At 44.5% G+C, this 17,500-nt stretch overlaps 1 protein-coding gene across 2 annotated transcripts in view; it reads left to right on the plus strand.

The window, feature by feature from the left end:
- nbas (NBAS subunit of NRZ tethering complex) overlaps positions 1-17,500 on the plus strand; it is a 283,815-nt gene that overhangs the window by 79,381 nt on the left and 186,934 nt on the right. For both annotated transcript variants that reach the window (XM_054733731.2, XM_054733732.2), the window contains exons 24-27: positions 9,436-9,621; positions 12,730-12,903; positions 12,984-13,117; positions 17,267-17,329. In XM_054733731.2, the coding sequence (XP_054589706.1) occupies positions 9,436-9,621; positions 12,730-12,903; positions 12,984-13,117; positions 17,267-17,329 (557 nt within the window). The remainder of the gene's footprint in view (positions 1-9,435; positions 9,622-12,729; positions 12,904-12,983; positions 13,118-17,266; positions 17,330-17,500) is intronic.

The following is a 17,500-nucleotide window of genomic DNA, read 5'->3' on the forward strand; positions in this document are numbered from 1 at the left end:
CAGAGCTTCTGTGTTCTGTAGCACTTGTTTAGTGGAGTAATGGGATATAAACCCTGACTCCACCCACAGCATTTTTATTTTCTTACCCCCATCCTAGTGATGGATCAGGCTTGTCGCGGCGGTCTCTCTGTCTTTGTGAAAGGTGTAACTAGGGTGCAGTCACGTCGCTCCCCTTCATTTCTCCATTTCATCCCGTTGGCTTGGAACAAACAGGATGGAGAAATGGGGATTTTGGGGGTCCATTGCTCATTTTTGGACGAGAACTGGGGAATTGCTGCTTTCATCTTCCACTCAAGAGCAGGAAGAGAGCATGAGAGTGTTTGGAGGAAGAAAAAAAATCTCTGTTAATCTGAAGGAATCACACGCTCTCCCTTTCATTCTCCCCCTCGCTCCTTCTTTAATTAGACCTCATCTCCTGTCTTTTCTTTTTTCCGCTAACACGTTACTCTGGGAGTCTCTCGAGACTGTCCTTAACCCTCCTGTCTTGTGCTTTTTCACACATTTTGCTTCTCACACTTGGTGAGACGAGGAAAGAAAAGCAACAGCGGCCTTGGAAAAGCGCTCCTGCTATTTTGGGTTTTCTTGTAAAATTCCAACCCTAACACGCTAGCTCCTGTTCATGCTTGTGAGAGGAATGTGGTGTGGGTGAAACGAGGCTTGATTAAAAGGTGATGAAGTGCTCTAAATCAGTCTCAGAGCGACTGACTACAGAAATGGCAACATGAAGAACTTCAGAAGGCTCAACATGGACGTACAACCTGTAGAAGGAAGTGGAGACAGTAGAGTTAAAGCAATACCTGTTAAATGTGTGGCGACATGAATGTGTGACCCAAAGGTCACACTTCCCCAGCTAGGTGGGGCTGGGTCAAGCTGTCCACAGATGATCCATCACAGGAGACATAAAGTCTGCTGTAGACCATCTTTTATCTGTCTGCTGTTCCATCACAAGATGAAGGACACTTCAAGATTTAAAATAATCATTTTTAATAAAACTCTTTTCACTGTTTATTACAAGGTTCATAAATAACCATCATGGTTCATTATAAATGTATTTAATTACTGAAATGACTTATTATTCTTTGGTTAATAATAATGATTATGTATGATAATCAGTAATGTTTGATCAGTAACCAGAAGGTCATGTGCACTTATACACACCATGCAGGACTGAATCAGGTTAAAGGTAACCACCTCACACGTCTTTGCTCCATAACCAGAGCTTGCTATCTCTGAGAGGGCGTGTCCTGAGGTTGTGTTAAAACCAAACTCCTCAGTTCAGGCTGACGGTTCTGAGCTCACCAAAAGCTCTCCGTGGCTCGAGAGTCCCGGAGGATAAGGGTCGGCCGCCCGAAGCCTCACTGAGCTGTTCTGTCACGCCGATAGAATCGCTCCGAATAAACGCCACCTGCTACCAGCTGACACAAAACTCCTTCAGAGTTATTGATTTTTTTTTTTGACACGCAACCAGTTCCATCAGTCGTTGTGACCCGGAGACATCTCAGGACCGATTTGGTCGCACCAAGGTTCCTCTACCCACCTCGTGCTCGGAGGTCATCTCCACCTGACATCTCGGATCCAACCGGGGGTCTCCTGACTGGGTGAGGCAGACGATTCCGACAGATGGCGTCCGTATGCTGTTATTTCTAAGAAACAACTCAGCTGCAAAACAACTGTTTCACCCAGAACGCGTTTCCTCTCTGATAGGAACCTCCTGAGATCCCTCCACGCATCCAAACCCACGCATCTCAAGTTAGTTTCCATCCAGACACAGGTTGCTTTAATACCAAGTTTTAATATCAAAGCTGTTATAAACTGTCTTTTAAATTGTTAGTAATAAATTCTTAGCTGTTTAAACCTGACTCTTCTTTGAAATGAAACACAGAATGATGTATATTTGGTTATTAAATAAGCAAAGATTCCATTAAGCCTTCTGTTCAATAAATAAACTTTGCTGTTAATTTAAATATCTTAAATTATTTTTATGTTTATTTATTTAGCAGATGCTTTTATGCAAAGCGACTTACAATCTATAACCTGTAGGGCATGTTGGGATCTGTGGGGGAAACCGGAGTACCCGGAGGAAACCCACGCATGCATGGGGAGAACACGCAACTCCACGCATAAAGGCCGCAGCCGAGTTTCGAACCTGCAACCTTCGTGCTGCGAGGCAACAGTGCTAACCACTGCACCACCATGCAGCCCATTAAATTAAATTAAATTAAATATTAATCTTTGGATTAAATATAGACCAAGCCCGTTGGTGTAGGAACTTCCATCGATTGTATGAATATCCTGGATATTTATATATGATATAAGCTTCAAATGCTAATTTGTTGATCTTTCTCAGAATTTAGCAAAGCTGAATAGCAAACAGCGTTAAATTCTGGTGATGTAGATTAACAACGCTACAAATGTTACAGCAGGTAATCCAGGATAGGCTAACGCTGACGATTTGAAGCCAGTATTTGTTGGAGACCGTTTTAATCTCCTGGATCTTTGTGCAAATGTCTTTTGTCTTTTTTTTTTTTTTGCCACTTATTCACGTCTCAATTTGTCTCCAACTTTTTCTTTGCCATTCGGTTGTCCACCCTTCCCTTTAGGACGTCTCCAATCTGTCCCAAAACATTCACAGGAGGTCTCAATCATCTCACGTGAGCCACAGGTCTATGGTCTTTCATCACTGGAGTTTTGAACTCCACTCCAAATAGTCACGTGTCTCAAACTCATACGGGTTTAGACAGTTTTGGGATAGATTTGCAACCAAATTGAGTTTGGTTTGAGACCTTATTCTGACAGTTTGTGATTCATTCATAATAATTCATTTCAGTAATTAAATACATTTATAATGAACCATGATGGCTATTTATGAACCTTGTAATAAGACAGTGAAAAGAGTTTATTTTAAATCTTGAAGTGTCCTTCGTCTTGCGGATGGAACAGCAGTCAGATTAAAGATGGTTTACAGCAGACTTCGCGTCTCCTGGTTGGATAATCTGTAGATAGAAGTACAGCCAGGACCGCTTGACCCAGCTGAGGAAGTGTGACCTTTGGGTCACAAATGAGGCCATTCATGTTGCTACGCTGAAAAACTAATGGTACAAGAATCATGCAAATGTGCAGTTTTCTTATAGCAAGTATGTCACATGCTCCTCGTGACACAGGCGTTTTTAAAACCACTCACTAAGTCACTAATTGTACGTGATTCCAAGTGAAACGCAGAAATTAAATTGAGAAACAACTGAGAAGGTTCTGACATGGGTGCTTGATAGGGATATATTCTATAATCGGCCTACCATCGTTATCGACCGATATCGATCCATCCATCCATTTTCTTCCACTCATCCGGGGGCGGCTTGCGGGGGCAGTAGCCTAAGCAGAGAGGTCCAGACTTCCCTCTACCCAGCCACTTGGGCCAGCTCCTCCGGGAGAATCCCAAGGTGTTCCCTGGCCAGGTGAGAGACATAGTCCTTCCAGTGTGTCCTGGGTCTACCTTTAGGTCTCTTCTTGGTTGGACGTGCTCTGAAAACCTCATTAAGCATGATGATTAGGATGCATTAAGCATCCTTATCAGATGCCCGAGTCACCTCAACTGGCTCCTCTCAATGTGGAAGAGCAGCAGATCTACTCCGAGCCCCTCCTGGATGACCGAACTTCTCTAAGGGCGAGGCTATACGCCCTGTGGAGAAAACAAATTTTAGCTGCTTTTAACCATGATCTCATTCTTTCGGTCACTACATGACCATAGGTGAGGGCTGAAACGTAGATGGACCGGTGAAGAGAGAGCTGAGCCGAAAGGCTCTCTTAACCAGGACAGGCCGGTACAACGCCCGCATCACTTCAGACACAGCACCAATCCGCCTATCTATCTTGCCAATATTGGCCTTAAAATATAATACCAGAAATGATTGGTTTTGATTTTTACTCTTTTAATGACACAACCTTGAGATACCATCCACATATTACACATGAAACTCTTCAGCTACTTCTCAGTCCAAATGTTAAAACGTGACAGATCCGTGGTTTACTGTTTGTCTGGCACTGCTGGCCTTCCACAAATTGAAGCAGTTGCCATTTTTGCACTGATACTGTTTAAAGTTCAAATATGCCTGAAAGGAGATATGTGATGTCTTTCTGACGGGCGACTCCACATATCTGCTCATATCTGTAATGGAAATTAAGAGTTAGACTAGAGGCTGAATGATATGGTTTTCTTAAAGGCCAATGCCGATTTTTAAAGACTTTTTCTGCTGATGGCCGATATCTAAAGCCGATTATTAGGCCCATATGTATATATATATATATACGTTTTAGCAGCACATTGACTGTGAGAGACAACTGAACAATCACTGTGTGCAATATAAATGACAAAAGTCAATAAAGCTCCTAATATTTGTTGAATCTTAGGAGCTTTGAACTATATTTGAACTTCAAATACAAAACAAACTCAAAACATTAAAACAACGGTGTGTTGGGTCCTTCAGGCCCTTCTCCAGTCTAGTTGTGGCGGCAGTTGGCCACACAGGTGCCTAATTTTTTAATTGTAGTACGGTAGCGCGACTCAGGGTTGCGAATGACCGCAGTCACCAGTTCTTGTCATGTGTATGCCTTCGTATGTCTGCTCTCTGAAATGTGTGCACTGAAACTCTGGGATTAATAAAGCATCTTTCAATTTATTTATTTTTATCAGCTTTTATTTTGGCCAATATAGAAAATATTTAACGTATCGACTCTCTAAGTATAACTTTTTCAGTATATTGGATATCAGTAAAAAAAAAATGCTGATATCAAACATCCCTGACCCTGATGCACACTGACAGAAAATTGTTCTTGCAAACTTTTTTCGGTTTACCAAATCAGCGTAGTATTACTGCAATGGTGTGTTTTAGAAACACTCCACGTCGGCATAGCAATGCATGAATTTAGCCGTGCTTGTTCCGCCTCGCTTGGTAGTATCGTTGTGGTAACTACTGTGTAGACGGCGACTGCGCCTTAGTGCAACAGAAGGTGGTGTCACGATCACGTGGGGAGATCCTGCCGAGCTCCGGCAGACATATTGAAAATGAAAGTGAAAGGTGCTGTAACTTTCACTTTTGTCAACTGAATCAGCTGAGAAGATAATCTGGAGCAATGCAGGGCTCCAGGAGTTTCTCTCCGTTAGAGCTGGAGCTCAGATCACCAGAGACGGCACAGGAACTGTGGAGTCCAGACATCTTTAGGAGCAGCTTGTTAAAACGTAATGAGCGCGGCTTCGATCGCCATAAAAATCAAGTGATGTCCAAGCGAAATGGACGTCCGCGGGAGTGCAGAGCCCACCCATTTGTGCCTCCGTTGTGTAATCTTTTATGAAAATGACACGATTGCGCAACATTACCACCACGGTCTGACCACTTATAAACGAGGTACCAACCCTGCCTACTAACATGGCTAACCCTGATGCCGCTGTAGCATGGCGGCAAATCGCTGTAGCATGGCGGCAAATCGCTGTAGCATGGCGGCAAATTGATGTAGCATGGTGGCAAATTGATGTAGCATGGTGGCAAATTGATGTAGCATGGCGGCAAATTGATGTAGCATGGCGGCAAATCGCTGTAGCATGGCGGCAAATTGATGTAGCATGGTGGCAAATCGCTGTAGCATGGCGGCAAATCGCTGTAGCATGGCGGCAAATCGCTGTAGCATGGTGGCAAATTGATGTAGCATGGCGGCAAATTGATGTAGCATGGCGGCAAATCGCTGTAGCATGGCGGCAAATCGCTGTAGCATGGCGGCAAATCGCTGTAGCATGGTGGCAAATTGATGTAGCATGGTGGCAAATTGATGTAGCATGGCGGCAAATTGATGTATCATGGCGGCAAATCGATGTAGCATGGCGGCAAATTGCTGTAGCATGGCGGCAAATTGATGTAGCATGGCGGCAAATTGATGTAGCATGGCGGCAAATTGCTGTAGCATGGCGGCAAATTGATGTAGCATGGCGGCAAATTGCTGTAGCATGGCGGCAAATTGATGTAGCATGGCGGCAAATTGCTGTAGCATGGCGGCAAATCGCTGTAGCATGGCGGCAAATTGCTGTAGCATGGCGGCAAATTGATGGCATACAAGCAACATGACAGCGATGCTCTGCGACTTGTCTAAGGGACCTAAGAACCATCCCAAATGCTTGAAGACAAGCCTTTTCATAAATGCCGTTCACACTTTGCTGCAACCTGTTGCAGCCACAAGGGAATCTCATGGAAAGAGCACTGTTTGAAAGAAAACCAGCACTTATAGGGAGGTGAAGAGGCAGAAAAAGCTTATATTACAAACAAGTGGCAGCAAATAAGCGGGTGCCTTTTGAAAAGCAGCTATGGGAAAGGCAAAAAGCCAGGCAGGCAGTTCAGATAGAGGCCAACGGTGACTCTTAAAGAGCTCTGCTAGGAGGTGCAGATAGAAGAAAAGAGGTGGGGTGCTAAAAACAGCAGATTTGAAGTGATTTTGTGAAATGATATCTGAAGGAATAGACCATGCTAGAGTGGGGGTTGGGAGGCGAAGGAGACTGGAGTTGGGGAAGTTAGGGGGGAGGGAGTCGAGTGTGCTGTTAGTGCAGAGACAGTGATAAGGACGGCAGGAAGAAGGAGGTTGTAATTAAAGAGTTAGAGTTTAACATCTGAATCGTCTGCGGTGAGATGGAAAATCTCTTTCCTCTCTCTTTCTTGGGATCTAATTACTCCATCTTTGGTGTGTTCTCACTCCCGTTCTGAGTCAAGGTGATTTGGATTTTCTTGTGAGTGTGTGTTTAAAATTTCAGTACGTGAATGCTTGTAATTACTTGTTTGGGGGAAAAAGTGGTGAGATAAGAAGCTGATGACAAGGTTGTGATATGTGTTTGCAAAAAGAAATAGGGGGAGGGGGCGCAATCATCACCCAGAGGCCCAGTGGCATCTGCTATTGATTGGCTAACATCCACAGGTGGAGAGCATCGATTGACTGGGCGTGCTGCCAGTGTATAGGTGGTCACGTATTGATCGGTTGCTCTTCTGGATGGAATAGGATCGATTCAAGCAGCAGGAAGCTCCAAATCTTCTCTGTTCAGGAAGGAATAATGAGGTTATTGTTTAGTGTGGATTGGGGTATTGGTGCTTTTAAAGTGACAGTGTGTAGTTTTACTTTGAGTCTCTGGAAATATCCATTGAAAGTTTTGGAAAAAGAATCAAATCTGTGGTTCCCAACCTTTTGTCCCTTAAGACCCCTTGCCTGGGTCCAAGACAAGCCGAGGACCCCCCAACACCAACTCTTACCCACATACGTTGAAAGTTTTGACTCATAGACAAAGTTTGAATTATACTACTGGGTGTGGTATTGGGATTTACAAATATAGTCTCATCTCAGCACAGACAAAATTGTGGGGACCCCCTTGAGGGGTCACGGACCCCAGGTTGGGAGCCACTGAATTAAACGATACCCGGATGTTGAGAAATATTAGCGACTTTGTAACGTAACCATAAAAACAAGATCTAATACACATGGGAGTAGGGTTGTCACGGTAACCGGTGTAGCGGTAAACCGGTAAAAAAGTTGACAATAATAATAACCGTCTTGTTTTAAAAAAAACTAAATTATCTCGGTGGATTACCGTGGCTGCGGTGTAGGCGCGGTGACCCTTACCAGCCACCGTATCATCTGCTGAAGTTGCCAGCGGCACATGCGCACTTTGTTGTTTACAACAAAACTTTCTTGAAGCTAAAGCTGAAATAATGGCCAAAGGAGGAGACGGCAGCACTCAGGAGGACATTTATTATACCTCAAAGAAGACAAAGTGGGAAGTACGGGCATCTTTTGGATATGTGAAGAATGCCGAGGGACAGCTGATAGAAGACGGCTATCCTGTTTGAAGCAGGTGCAGAAAAAGTGTCTGTGAAAGGCAGCAACGCTTCAAATCTCATGACACATCTGCGTGACCATCACCCACAACTCTACAGTCAACGCAAGGCAAGCTAACGGTAGCGTTTTAGCTAAAATGCGTGATCCGAGGATTTGGGTTGAGGGAGAATGCAACGAGTCGCTATATAAAGCAGCCGCAGCGCCGCTACCTGCATATAAACCGTGTCGCGGACACCGCCATGTTGAAATGACGCTATGCATTACGGGGCTCCCAGGGGCCGATAAGAGTTGGTCTCTCTCCGAGAATAATTATGAATTTAACAATGATTACTGCCTGATGACATTTTCCCACATCTGCAAAGCTCACTGGAAGGACACAAACCGAGGACGATATTTTCCTGATATAGGGTTTATTACTCAAGTAAGGGTAAAAAAGTATCTGATTAGAAGGCTACTTGAGTACTGAGTATCATCTGATCTAATATTTTTAAAACGATGACATCAAACAGACAAAAAATAAGAAGTTATGGGCAAATATTGGTATTTTAAAGACTAAAGGGAAAAATGTAAACAAATAAACAACATAATTACAAAATAACACATTTTAGGCAAAATTTAGAGACAAACTGAGGACGATATTTCCTGACATACAGGGTTTATTTAGTTGTGTGATAATGTAACGTGTTTAAAAAAATACCGCGATAATACCGAAGACCGTGGTAATTTTGGTCACAATAACCGTGAGGTTAAATTTTCACACCGTGACAACCCTACATGGGAGCGGGTCTAAGTCTCCGGGTGACACCATATTAAATTTGATGTTTTCTTCTACGGGAGCCTGTGAGGACAAAACACATTTACTGATTTGTAACAGACAGTTACAAAACTTTCACCATTCATAAAACGTTGTTGTTGTACACATTTGCCTCTTCGCTCATTGCCGGTGATGAAAGGGAGTCTGACACGCTCGTCATTTAGCAGAAGGTTGAACCATCCGACAAAGTATTCATTCAAACATTGTGCTCATTTTTGACCCTAATGGCCATCCGTTGAGGTCTTACTCGAACGTATATGCACCGCCCTCTGTCACCAGGAAGAATACACACCATCACTTTCAGGTTTCATTTTTTCAGCGATAGCTTGTTACTATCAACAGTTTCATTAAAGTTTTAGTAATCTGATGTGACACAAGACTATTACGGGACATCTCTGAAACTTGATGTATGAGCGTATGACCTGATTGATAAGCTAAAGGCTAGTCTGAGTAGGGCTAAGACCACAGTGGATTACTTTGGTATTAAAATGACTCCAGTATAGAAATCCTAAGTGGTTCATATGAATAATATTTCTGTGGTAATTTACACAGAATAATGGGGCTAACCCAACATGTCTACTAAAACAAATAAGTAATGGTATGTGTAAGTTAGTTTTCACATAAATAAAAGAAACACAAATGAAATGTAATTGGCTAATATTTAGCTCAGTTAGTGAACTGATCAACTGACCTGGAGCTCAGAGCGTTCTTTGTGTGATTGATGATAACTTCTAACCTAACCCTAACTCTCCGTCCGCCAGGTGGACTGTGCTTTGTCGCTGGTGCGTCTGGGTAAGGAGCGAGAGATCCCAGGCCTTGAGCAGCTCTGTGATGACTTGGTCACCATGGAAACACTCGTGTACGAGACATCATGTGACCTGAATCTGACGCTTAAGGATCTGCGGCAGCTCAGTCACATAGAAAAACTCGGCCTGCTCATGAAAAATGTAAGTGATGTTTTAAACAACGATAAAAGCTGTTGACTTATGTCCTTCATGCATTAAATCTAATGTCTAATAACTAATCTCTGATTTATAACAGTTCAGAAGGTGTGAGATTGGTTTACCGGACTCTGTTTACATAGCTGCAGCTGTGCAGGGGTGTTATTGTCTACTCCACCCGGCTAACAAATGAGCCATTTAGTCTTTAGCCTCACAGAAACACGCCTTCATTGTCTTTGATTGCTGCTTGAAATAAACGTATTTTCTAGTAATCAGACTTGAATAAGCAGGAGAGAGTAAAGCGAGGCTCCATCGTTTGATATGCTGAGGTTTCTGATATTTACTGAAACAAACTTGTGATCCAACTGCAGCAGAGGAGCCATGGAAGCTGCTCTGTTGCAGGTGCTACAGCTTTGGGTCACCTGGAGTTCATGATAGGAGCGGCCCTGTAAACTGTAGCTAATAACTGTCGGCTTTAGCGTGTGAGAACCACCGGCAGTAGGATCCTTCATCCAGGCAGGAGGCCAGCAAATACTGTTGACTGCACTAATACACGCTGTTTGACTGGAACTCCCTTTGGGCACTTGCCTGGTGTGTGTGTGTGTGTGTGTGTGTGTGTGTGTGTGTGTTTACCAAACCGCCTTGATTAAACCTCCTTCTCTGGTTGCGTCTGATGTCTTTTTCACAGAGACGGTGCAGCAAAGTGAAAATGATTACCCGTGGGCGTGCAGACTTGCATTCAGCATCGGAGTATTTTTCATATTTAAATGTTTTTGTTTTCCCTCCGAATGCGTTCTCATCTCTTCATGGTGAGTCAGGGCTGTCACAAGGCTGGTGCGAAGCCCTGGATGCACTTGACGTGCCTCTTTGCTGACAGCGGCGCTGCCCACATACCGCAGCAATTACAGTTAAAGTTCACATTTAATTGCATGGTTCCATTTCATGTAAATGCAGCTTGAAACGCTCTGCAGTGTTCTAAAAACCATGTAAAGAAGACGGATAAATGCATCAAACTAATAGAACTTTCCTCATCGGACACACACGTGCACACACACACACACACACACACAGGTTTAAGTTTGGCAGGATCTAAGGAGTAGCATCTATTCAGGGAATGCAAACCACCTGACAGTTTATTTAAGCCGCGACGACACAAATGAAGCGGTAAAGGGCAACAGCTGAAGTAATCACATGTCTCATCATTGTTTAGTGCTGCTTTGAGTGTTGTTGCCCTTTATTGCTGTAACTGCAGCCGTGTTCTTGACGTTTCCGGTTGCTTCTGATAACAGATTCACTGTGGAAGGAGCACTCTTCTCTCCCATTGGTTAATGCTGATAAGAATGTTTTTACCATTTTGAAAAGCCTTGAAATTGTTTTTCTCACTTAATGTTTTGACCCAGATCTTCTCCATTAGTACTTTAGAGGTGTGTAATACTAAAATAACATTTTTGAATGATTTTTTCTGATTATCATTGGTCACTCTGAGTTTTTCATGTGGGCTGAACATGAAAATAGTCTCCTACACCTATCCCCTGCATTGGCTTCTGATGAAAAATAGACGGTGGAACGCTAGGATCAGAAAAGCCTGACTGCTCTACATCAAGCGGTCGCTTGGCTCGCGACGAGGAAGGCTGTTGCTGGTTTAGCGGTCGGGAAACAGCAGACATGTCTCGGCTGGTTAGCGTTGGAACCTCAGCCACACGGCCGAAGCTCCTCCAGGCTTGTGTTGTTGTTATAGTGAAAGTGTCGTGTTGCTGTTATCCAGTCAGAGGTGAGATGCCTGAATATCAGAAAATAAGACTCCCGATGCTGCTGTCTGCTGCGGTAGACCTGTCCGTGTTGATCCAGGCGCTTCTGGGCTCTTTTTCCCCCTGAGCACGACTTGCAAGGCATTTATTCCGCCAGAGACCACTGCAACCCCAACATGTTAGACTACCGCTTAGATGCTTCAAATGTAAGGACTACCTCGGCTGATGCAGAGTTGATGAACTTTTCACGGACAAGAATGTCTTTAAAATATAAATGAATGAAAACGCAACATGACATGAGAACAATACTCGTAAAACTACGTGTGTGTCGCTACAGAAGCACGTTTATAAACTAGAAACGTGAAGCCGCCATCTAAAAAAACTGCGACTGACTTTTTGTGTGATATGCTTGTCAGCCACTAGATGGCGCCATTGGATAAGAGAATTACTCTGGAAAGAGACTTTAAGCCTGGACCACACTGCATTTTTCGACCGTCCTAAACAAACCTCATCGTGAACAGAATTGGGACAAAAATCGGTGAGAGTGATTTGCAAGTCTGTGGCCATTCAATGTCACCGGCTCTGCGACAGCTTACTGAGCACCCTCAAGACCAAATCGGCCTCCAACAGTCTTCAAGTTCTGCTTGAAAACCTTCAACTCCCATTTGCAACCAACCAATGAAAATGTATCCACGGACTGACGCGAACAGCTAGTGACGGGAACACAGTACGAGAGTAGAACCGGCAACATTAGCAACAGTAGAAGCGACACGCAAGAACAAGCAGACCGCTCCTTTCTGGAGTTGGGTTTGGAGGCTAATAAAAGTGTTAAAGGCAGCACTTTTCTCTCGTTTCAGCGTTGTGGTTTTGGTTAGCTCTTAGCTTTTTGGGGGTGTGCCAAAGAAGACGTCATGCAGTTTGGCTCGCTGAAGTCTTGGAGCGTACAGCGTGCCACCTGGCTAAGGTCCTCACAGTGTGACATGAGCAGTCCTGTTCGACAGCTTTAAACACAGTTTGGTCCGGGCTTAAGGAGCTAGGTGAACGTCCAAGGCAACCTTAAACCAGCTGCTCCTGAAAGACGTGCGGTGGGTCTTGCGGGACCCCACTGCACATATGTTGCTCAAGCACAGGCAAAAACATTATTGCCTTCCTTCTTTTCCATTGCAGGTGATAGCTATCCTTAGTGACGCAAAGACAACAGAGCACTCCAGCAGATTCTCTCCTAGAGCCTTGATGCCAATATCGAGGAGCTTTTATGGGCCGAGCCGTTAAAAAGAAAACAGCGACACACAGAAGAGTGCAGCTGATCTTTACACAACAGCTCCTCTGAAGAAGGGAATTGTGTTTTTTGTCTTTCTGACAACAGTCCAGCCCTGAGCGCTATGTGAAAGATGCCTTCCAGTGGATGGTTCCCTTCCTGCACCGCTGTGAGAGAGAGCAAGAGGGCGCTGCCAGATCTCTGCTGGCACTGCACCTGGTGGGCCTGGCCCAGCATGACCTCACCCTGCCGCTCCTCATCTTCCAGCACTCCAAACCCAACGTTGGTATCGTTAATGCCACTGTTATGCTACAACACCCATGATGCAATCCAAACAGCAACTCTTGTGTCGTTTCCTCCAGTGCCAGAAGAAGATCATCAGGGACCCAGACCAGCTGATGGAGGTGGCGTTGGAGTGCATCTACAGCTGCGAGAGAGACGACCAGCTCAGCCTCTGTTACGACATCCTGGAGTGTCTGCCGCAGAGGGGTTTCGGGTCAGATGCACCATTATTCACACGCACACAACTGAGCATGCATCTTCTGCTCTTCAAATGCCAGAGCTGATCTTCATCTAGATGATGTAAACTGGCCTGTATTTGATATAGCGCCTTCTAGAGTCCTGGAACCCCCCAAGGTGCTTTACAACACTATCAGTCATTCACCCATTCACACACACATTCACACACTGGTGGGGATGAGCTACGATGTAGCCACAGCTGCCCTGGGGTGCACTGACAGAGGCGAGGCTGCCGAGCACTGGCGCCACCAGTCCCTCTGACCACCACCAGCAGGCAAGGTGGGTTAAGTGTCTTGCCCAAGGACACAACGACAGCGACAGACTGAGCGGGGCTCGAACCTGCAACCTTCCGATTACGGGGCGAGCACTTAACTCCTGTGCCACCGTCGCCCCATCTAGATGATGTAAACTGATGTCAGGACGTTAAAGCAGTCCATGACTGCCCCTGTCCACATGAATATAGTATACTCTCCTTCCTCCCACCCCCCTGCTCTCTTCGGACCCATAAATAACCCTAACTAGCACCACTGTTTTCCTCCCCTTTCTCTCCCTTGTAGGCTCAGCTCACCCTCCAAGGAGCCCTCAGTTAGACATCATACAGTCCACACGTTATGTCCCACTATTGCTCTGTCTTCCCCCCGGTACATCTCTTCTGTTGCACGTCTTTATTTCATATAGCCGGAGGGCCTACCCTGCTGGCTCCCATCAGGCCGTGCGGGGTTCTAGTACATTTATAGAAGAATGTGAACAAAAAGATGGAATTAATTCATCTGACCTGTAAATTGTCAGAAAAGTGGTTAAATGACATGAAATGAGTCTTATTTAGATCGACTGTTCTCACTAAATCAGCCTTAATTGTCAAATTCGATTGCCGCCTTTGTGAGTCCAGCGTTGTTTTGGTCCCGTCAGGTGGGTGCACGCAGGTAGTCATAGAGCCTTCAGCTCTTTTCATCTCAGCTCATTTTCACTCCACTGTGGCGCGCCACGCTGTGAATGTATGCTTTTCCATGGCACCCTCACCGCGGGGAAGAACCACACTGGAACAAGATGGAGTGACATCGGCTGGCCCTCCTCTCCACCGAGCTGTGTTATTGTAATAAAGTGAACGAGTCCACGCTGCAGGTGTCGTTTTTATGTGGGGTTCCAGCTGCGGCCCGAGGCGTCGTGTTTTAGGGTTCTACTTTCGGGGCTTTATAGGCACAGTGGTTCCGGAAAAGGCCTAAAGGGCAGTTTTGTCAAATTAGGGGCAAATGTCCTTCCCGACTCTTGGATTAACGACGCTAGAGTTTGAAAGATGAAGACCTCACAAAACACCTGTTTGGCCATAAGCCAAGAAAAACCTTTGAAACCCTCTCTCACTAGACTTTAGCCATGAAAACGGATGAAAAATGAATCATCTCAGTGATGTGGTGGTTGCCAAAATGGTTTGACCGTCCGCTGGCTCAAATGCAGCTGGTTAAGAGGGATAACTGGCCCAGGTGGAGTGTGAGTGATGCCCCAGATTCGCTCCAGCCACAAAGCGTTTAGGCCGCCACATAAGATCCGATGTCAGACCAGAGTGAAAAGACACCATCTGTTGCTGCTGACTTGATTCGAGAGGTAAAAGTGTTTGGGAGAGCAGATTTGGACCGCTGGTCTCAGGGTTGCAGCAGAAAAGCGATACAGGAATATTTGAGGGCTTTGTCATACATGTAAAAAGCACCATCGCCATCACTTATTGGATTTTAAACCTAAAAGAACAGTAAGCCTTATAACTGTTCTCAATGAATTCATCCATCAGTAATCTGATTATGTAATGGTAAAGCACAGTGACCCTGTTTGGCCCTGGCTTAAAGAGGTCCTCCACATTCTCAGAGGAAACAAAGCTCTGGTGCAGCTGTTCCAGACGGCAGGTTTTGGAGTCTCACTTCCTGATAATTGGACGTCGAACCTCAGATTGGCTAACAGCAGCCGGACTCTACCGCTCACTCGGTTTGTTCTGCAAGGCTCATGTTTTATCTCCACAAATACCAAAAGGCTGAGGGAGTTCTGCCGTGTGGAGGAGTTGCTAATGCTAACAGTGAGCTTCTACATGTCGAGATGTTCCTGGACGCTAAACCAAAAACAGCCTTCCTTGTCGTGAGTCATAATGGTGAGTCCATGAATGCTAAGTGACAGTGTGACATCTGTAGTGGAATATAGTTGTATATTCTTACACTGTTATTAGGTCCAGATGTTATAATCAGAAGAGGTTGTTTTTACTTCAGGGAGTTTTATTTAACACTTTGTATTGACTCAGAGACAAGAAAAGAGAGAGTTGGGATCGTTCAAGAATCTTTAATTTCTATAATTATAAATTCAAACAATCTACCAGGACTAACTCTCTATGATGGATGCATATGGATTTGAATGTTGAAGTGTTGGTGTGTGTGTGTGTGTGTGTGTGAGTGTGTGTGTGTGTTCAGAATCTCCAGGCTGAGGCAGGCGGATCTGGGTGTCTGATGTTTAGACTAGGAACCACGAGGGCTTCAGAAGCTCTTGACATGAAACGCCATCTCGTGCCATGTCTACGTACCGTATGGAGTCTCCCGCGGTCAGATCAGGAATGTCAGGTCCTCGGACCTCTTTGGTACTGGACTGATGAAACAGCGTCTGCAGCACGACAAACCCGTCTACGGATAGCTCCGGCAGTAGCGGCAGGTCTCAGCGCGTTCAGCTTTTATTGTGAAGGAACCGTCTCGTCTTGTTGTTCAAACGACAGAAATTCCAGCTTGACAGTTCTCAGCTTAAAGTAGAAAAACACAGCTGGCCAGGCTGTAATCTCCTTTAGCGATGAGGATTGAGAGCTGGTTGAAACTACGTTGAGTCTATGATGTAACTCCGTTGGAACTCAGATGGAACTGAAGTTAAAATGGCGTTGCTCTGTTTTATTAACTTAGTTGTTTATAAATCTTAGCAAATCGGAGTGGACGATTTAAATAAACAGCCCAGATTCTGCCCCGCAACAGACGGAAGCTCTGATTGGATGAGAACAATGTGTCATGCGTTTCTATGTTCTGTGGATCCGTATGTCTGGTGCACAGTCCTGTTTATTCATTAAACACATAAATCATGACATCTTGATTTCACAGACCATTAACCTGATTATTATTGATCAACATATGTTTTGATTAACTTTATCACAAATAAAGTTCTTTGATTAATTAATGAAAAGCATTCTTCTTCCTTCTTCTGTCTCCTTTCCTGGAATGTAAACATTCAGAAACAAGAACCCGACCTTGGCGATTCATGCACGCTGTTACTGGGTGAAGGGGCAGCTGTTAAGGGCAGACGATAGGATCTTAATAACGCTACACATCACACCGTCAGGATTTTTAAATTCTGGATTTTCACCGTTTATTTCTTATCAGAGGCTAATGCAGGAGACAGGTGTAGGAGACTAGTTTCACGTTCGGCCTGCTTGAGTCGGCGTGACCGATTAGAATCAGAAATAATCATTAAAACATCATTTCTCTGTCAAGAGCCTGTTAAAACCAGCAGTGCAGCCATCAGAGAGGAGCAGAAGGTGATGAGAACAAAACAATTCATGCATTAATCAAATGTTTTTTTAAAGGAGACACCAATTTAAACAGTGGTAGAATGTGTTGCCATACATTATAACTCTGTGAAGAAACTTAATGAAACATATGTGAATCAGTAGTTAACGTTTCCCAACAGCAGCTCTGAACTGGTCCGTAAATAGAGACGAGGTAAATGTCTCCTGGTGAGGTTTTTGTTCCAAGTGCAAAATGTGAATGATTTCTTAATGAGTGCATTACTCTGTCGAAGACTTCCTACTCGGTACACATTTGTGTTCTGCTTTTACTGGGTCAGTAAGGCTGCAAGTATGAGTCACACATGCAATAACCTGCACTTAACGTCCCCCAGGAGGGACTTCCTTTCACTCATTTAGCGCTGAAACTGTTTCATGTTGGATTTTGCACATTTGCAAGCTAGGACACAAAGGCTTGGTAGCTTCAACCAGATGTTCTATTATTATTTTTGTGGCCTTCTGCTTAATTAGATCAAAATGTGCAGGTTCTTCCTTTTCTCAGCTCTTTGTGTTTATTTTAAATACTTTGTGTAAATTGCTGCTTTTCTTTTCCAGACCAGAGACGAGCATCACCCCATTGCTTCATGACCAGGTGGACAAACTTGAAAAGCATCTCAGGTAATAATTAATTACCTTGGAGGTTTGAACAGGTGTTAAAGCAAAGAAACCAATAGAATTTCTCTCCTCACGTCTCTGCTGCATTGCTTTAAACCCTCCTGTCAACATGTTGCCATTAGTGTTGCGTTAGTGATGCATCATTTGGGAGCAGCATCTATTCATTTCCTCTCC

The sequence above is a fragment of the Nothobranchius furzeri genome, chromosome 3, assembly GCF_043380555.1.
Source record: "Nothobranchius furzeri strain GRZ-AD chromosome 3, NfurGRZ-RIMD1, whole genome shotgun sequence".
Classification (NCBI taxonomy): Eukaryota; Metazoa; Chordata; class Actinopteri; order Cyprinodontiformes; family Nothobranchiidae; genus Nothobranchius; species Nothobranchius furzeri.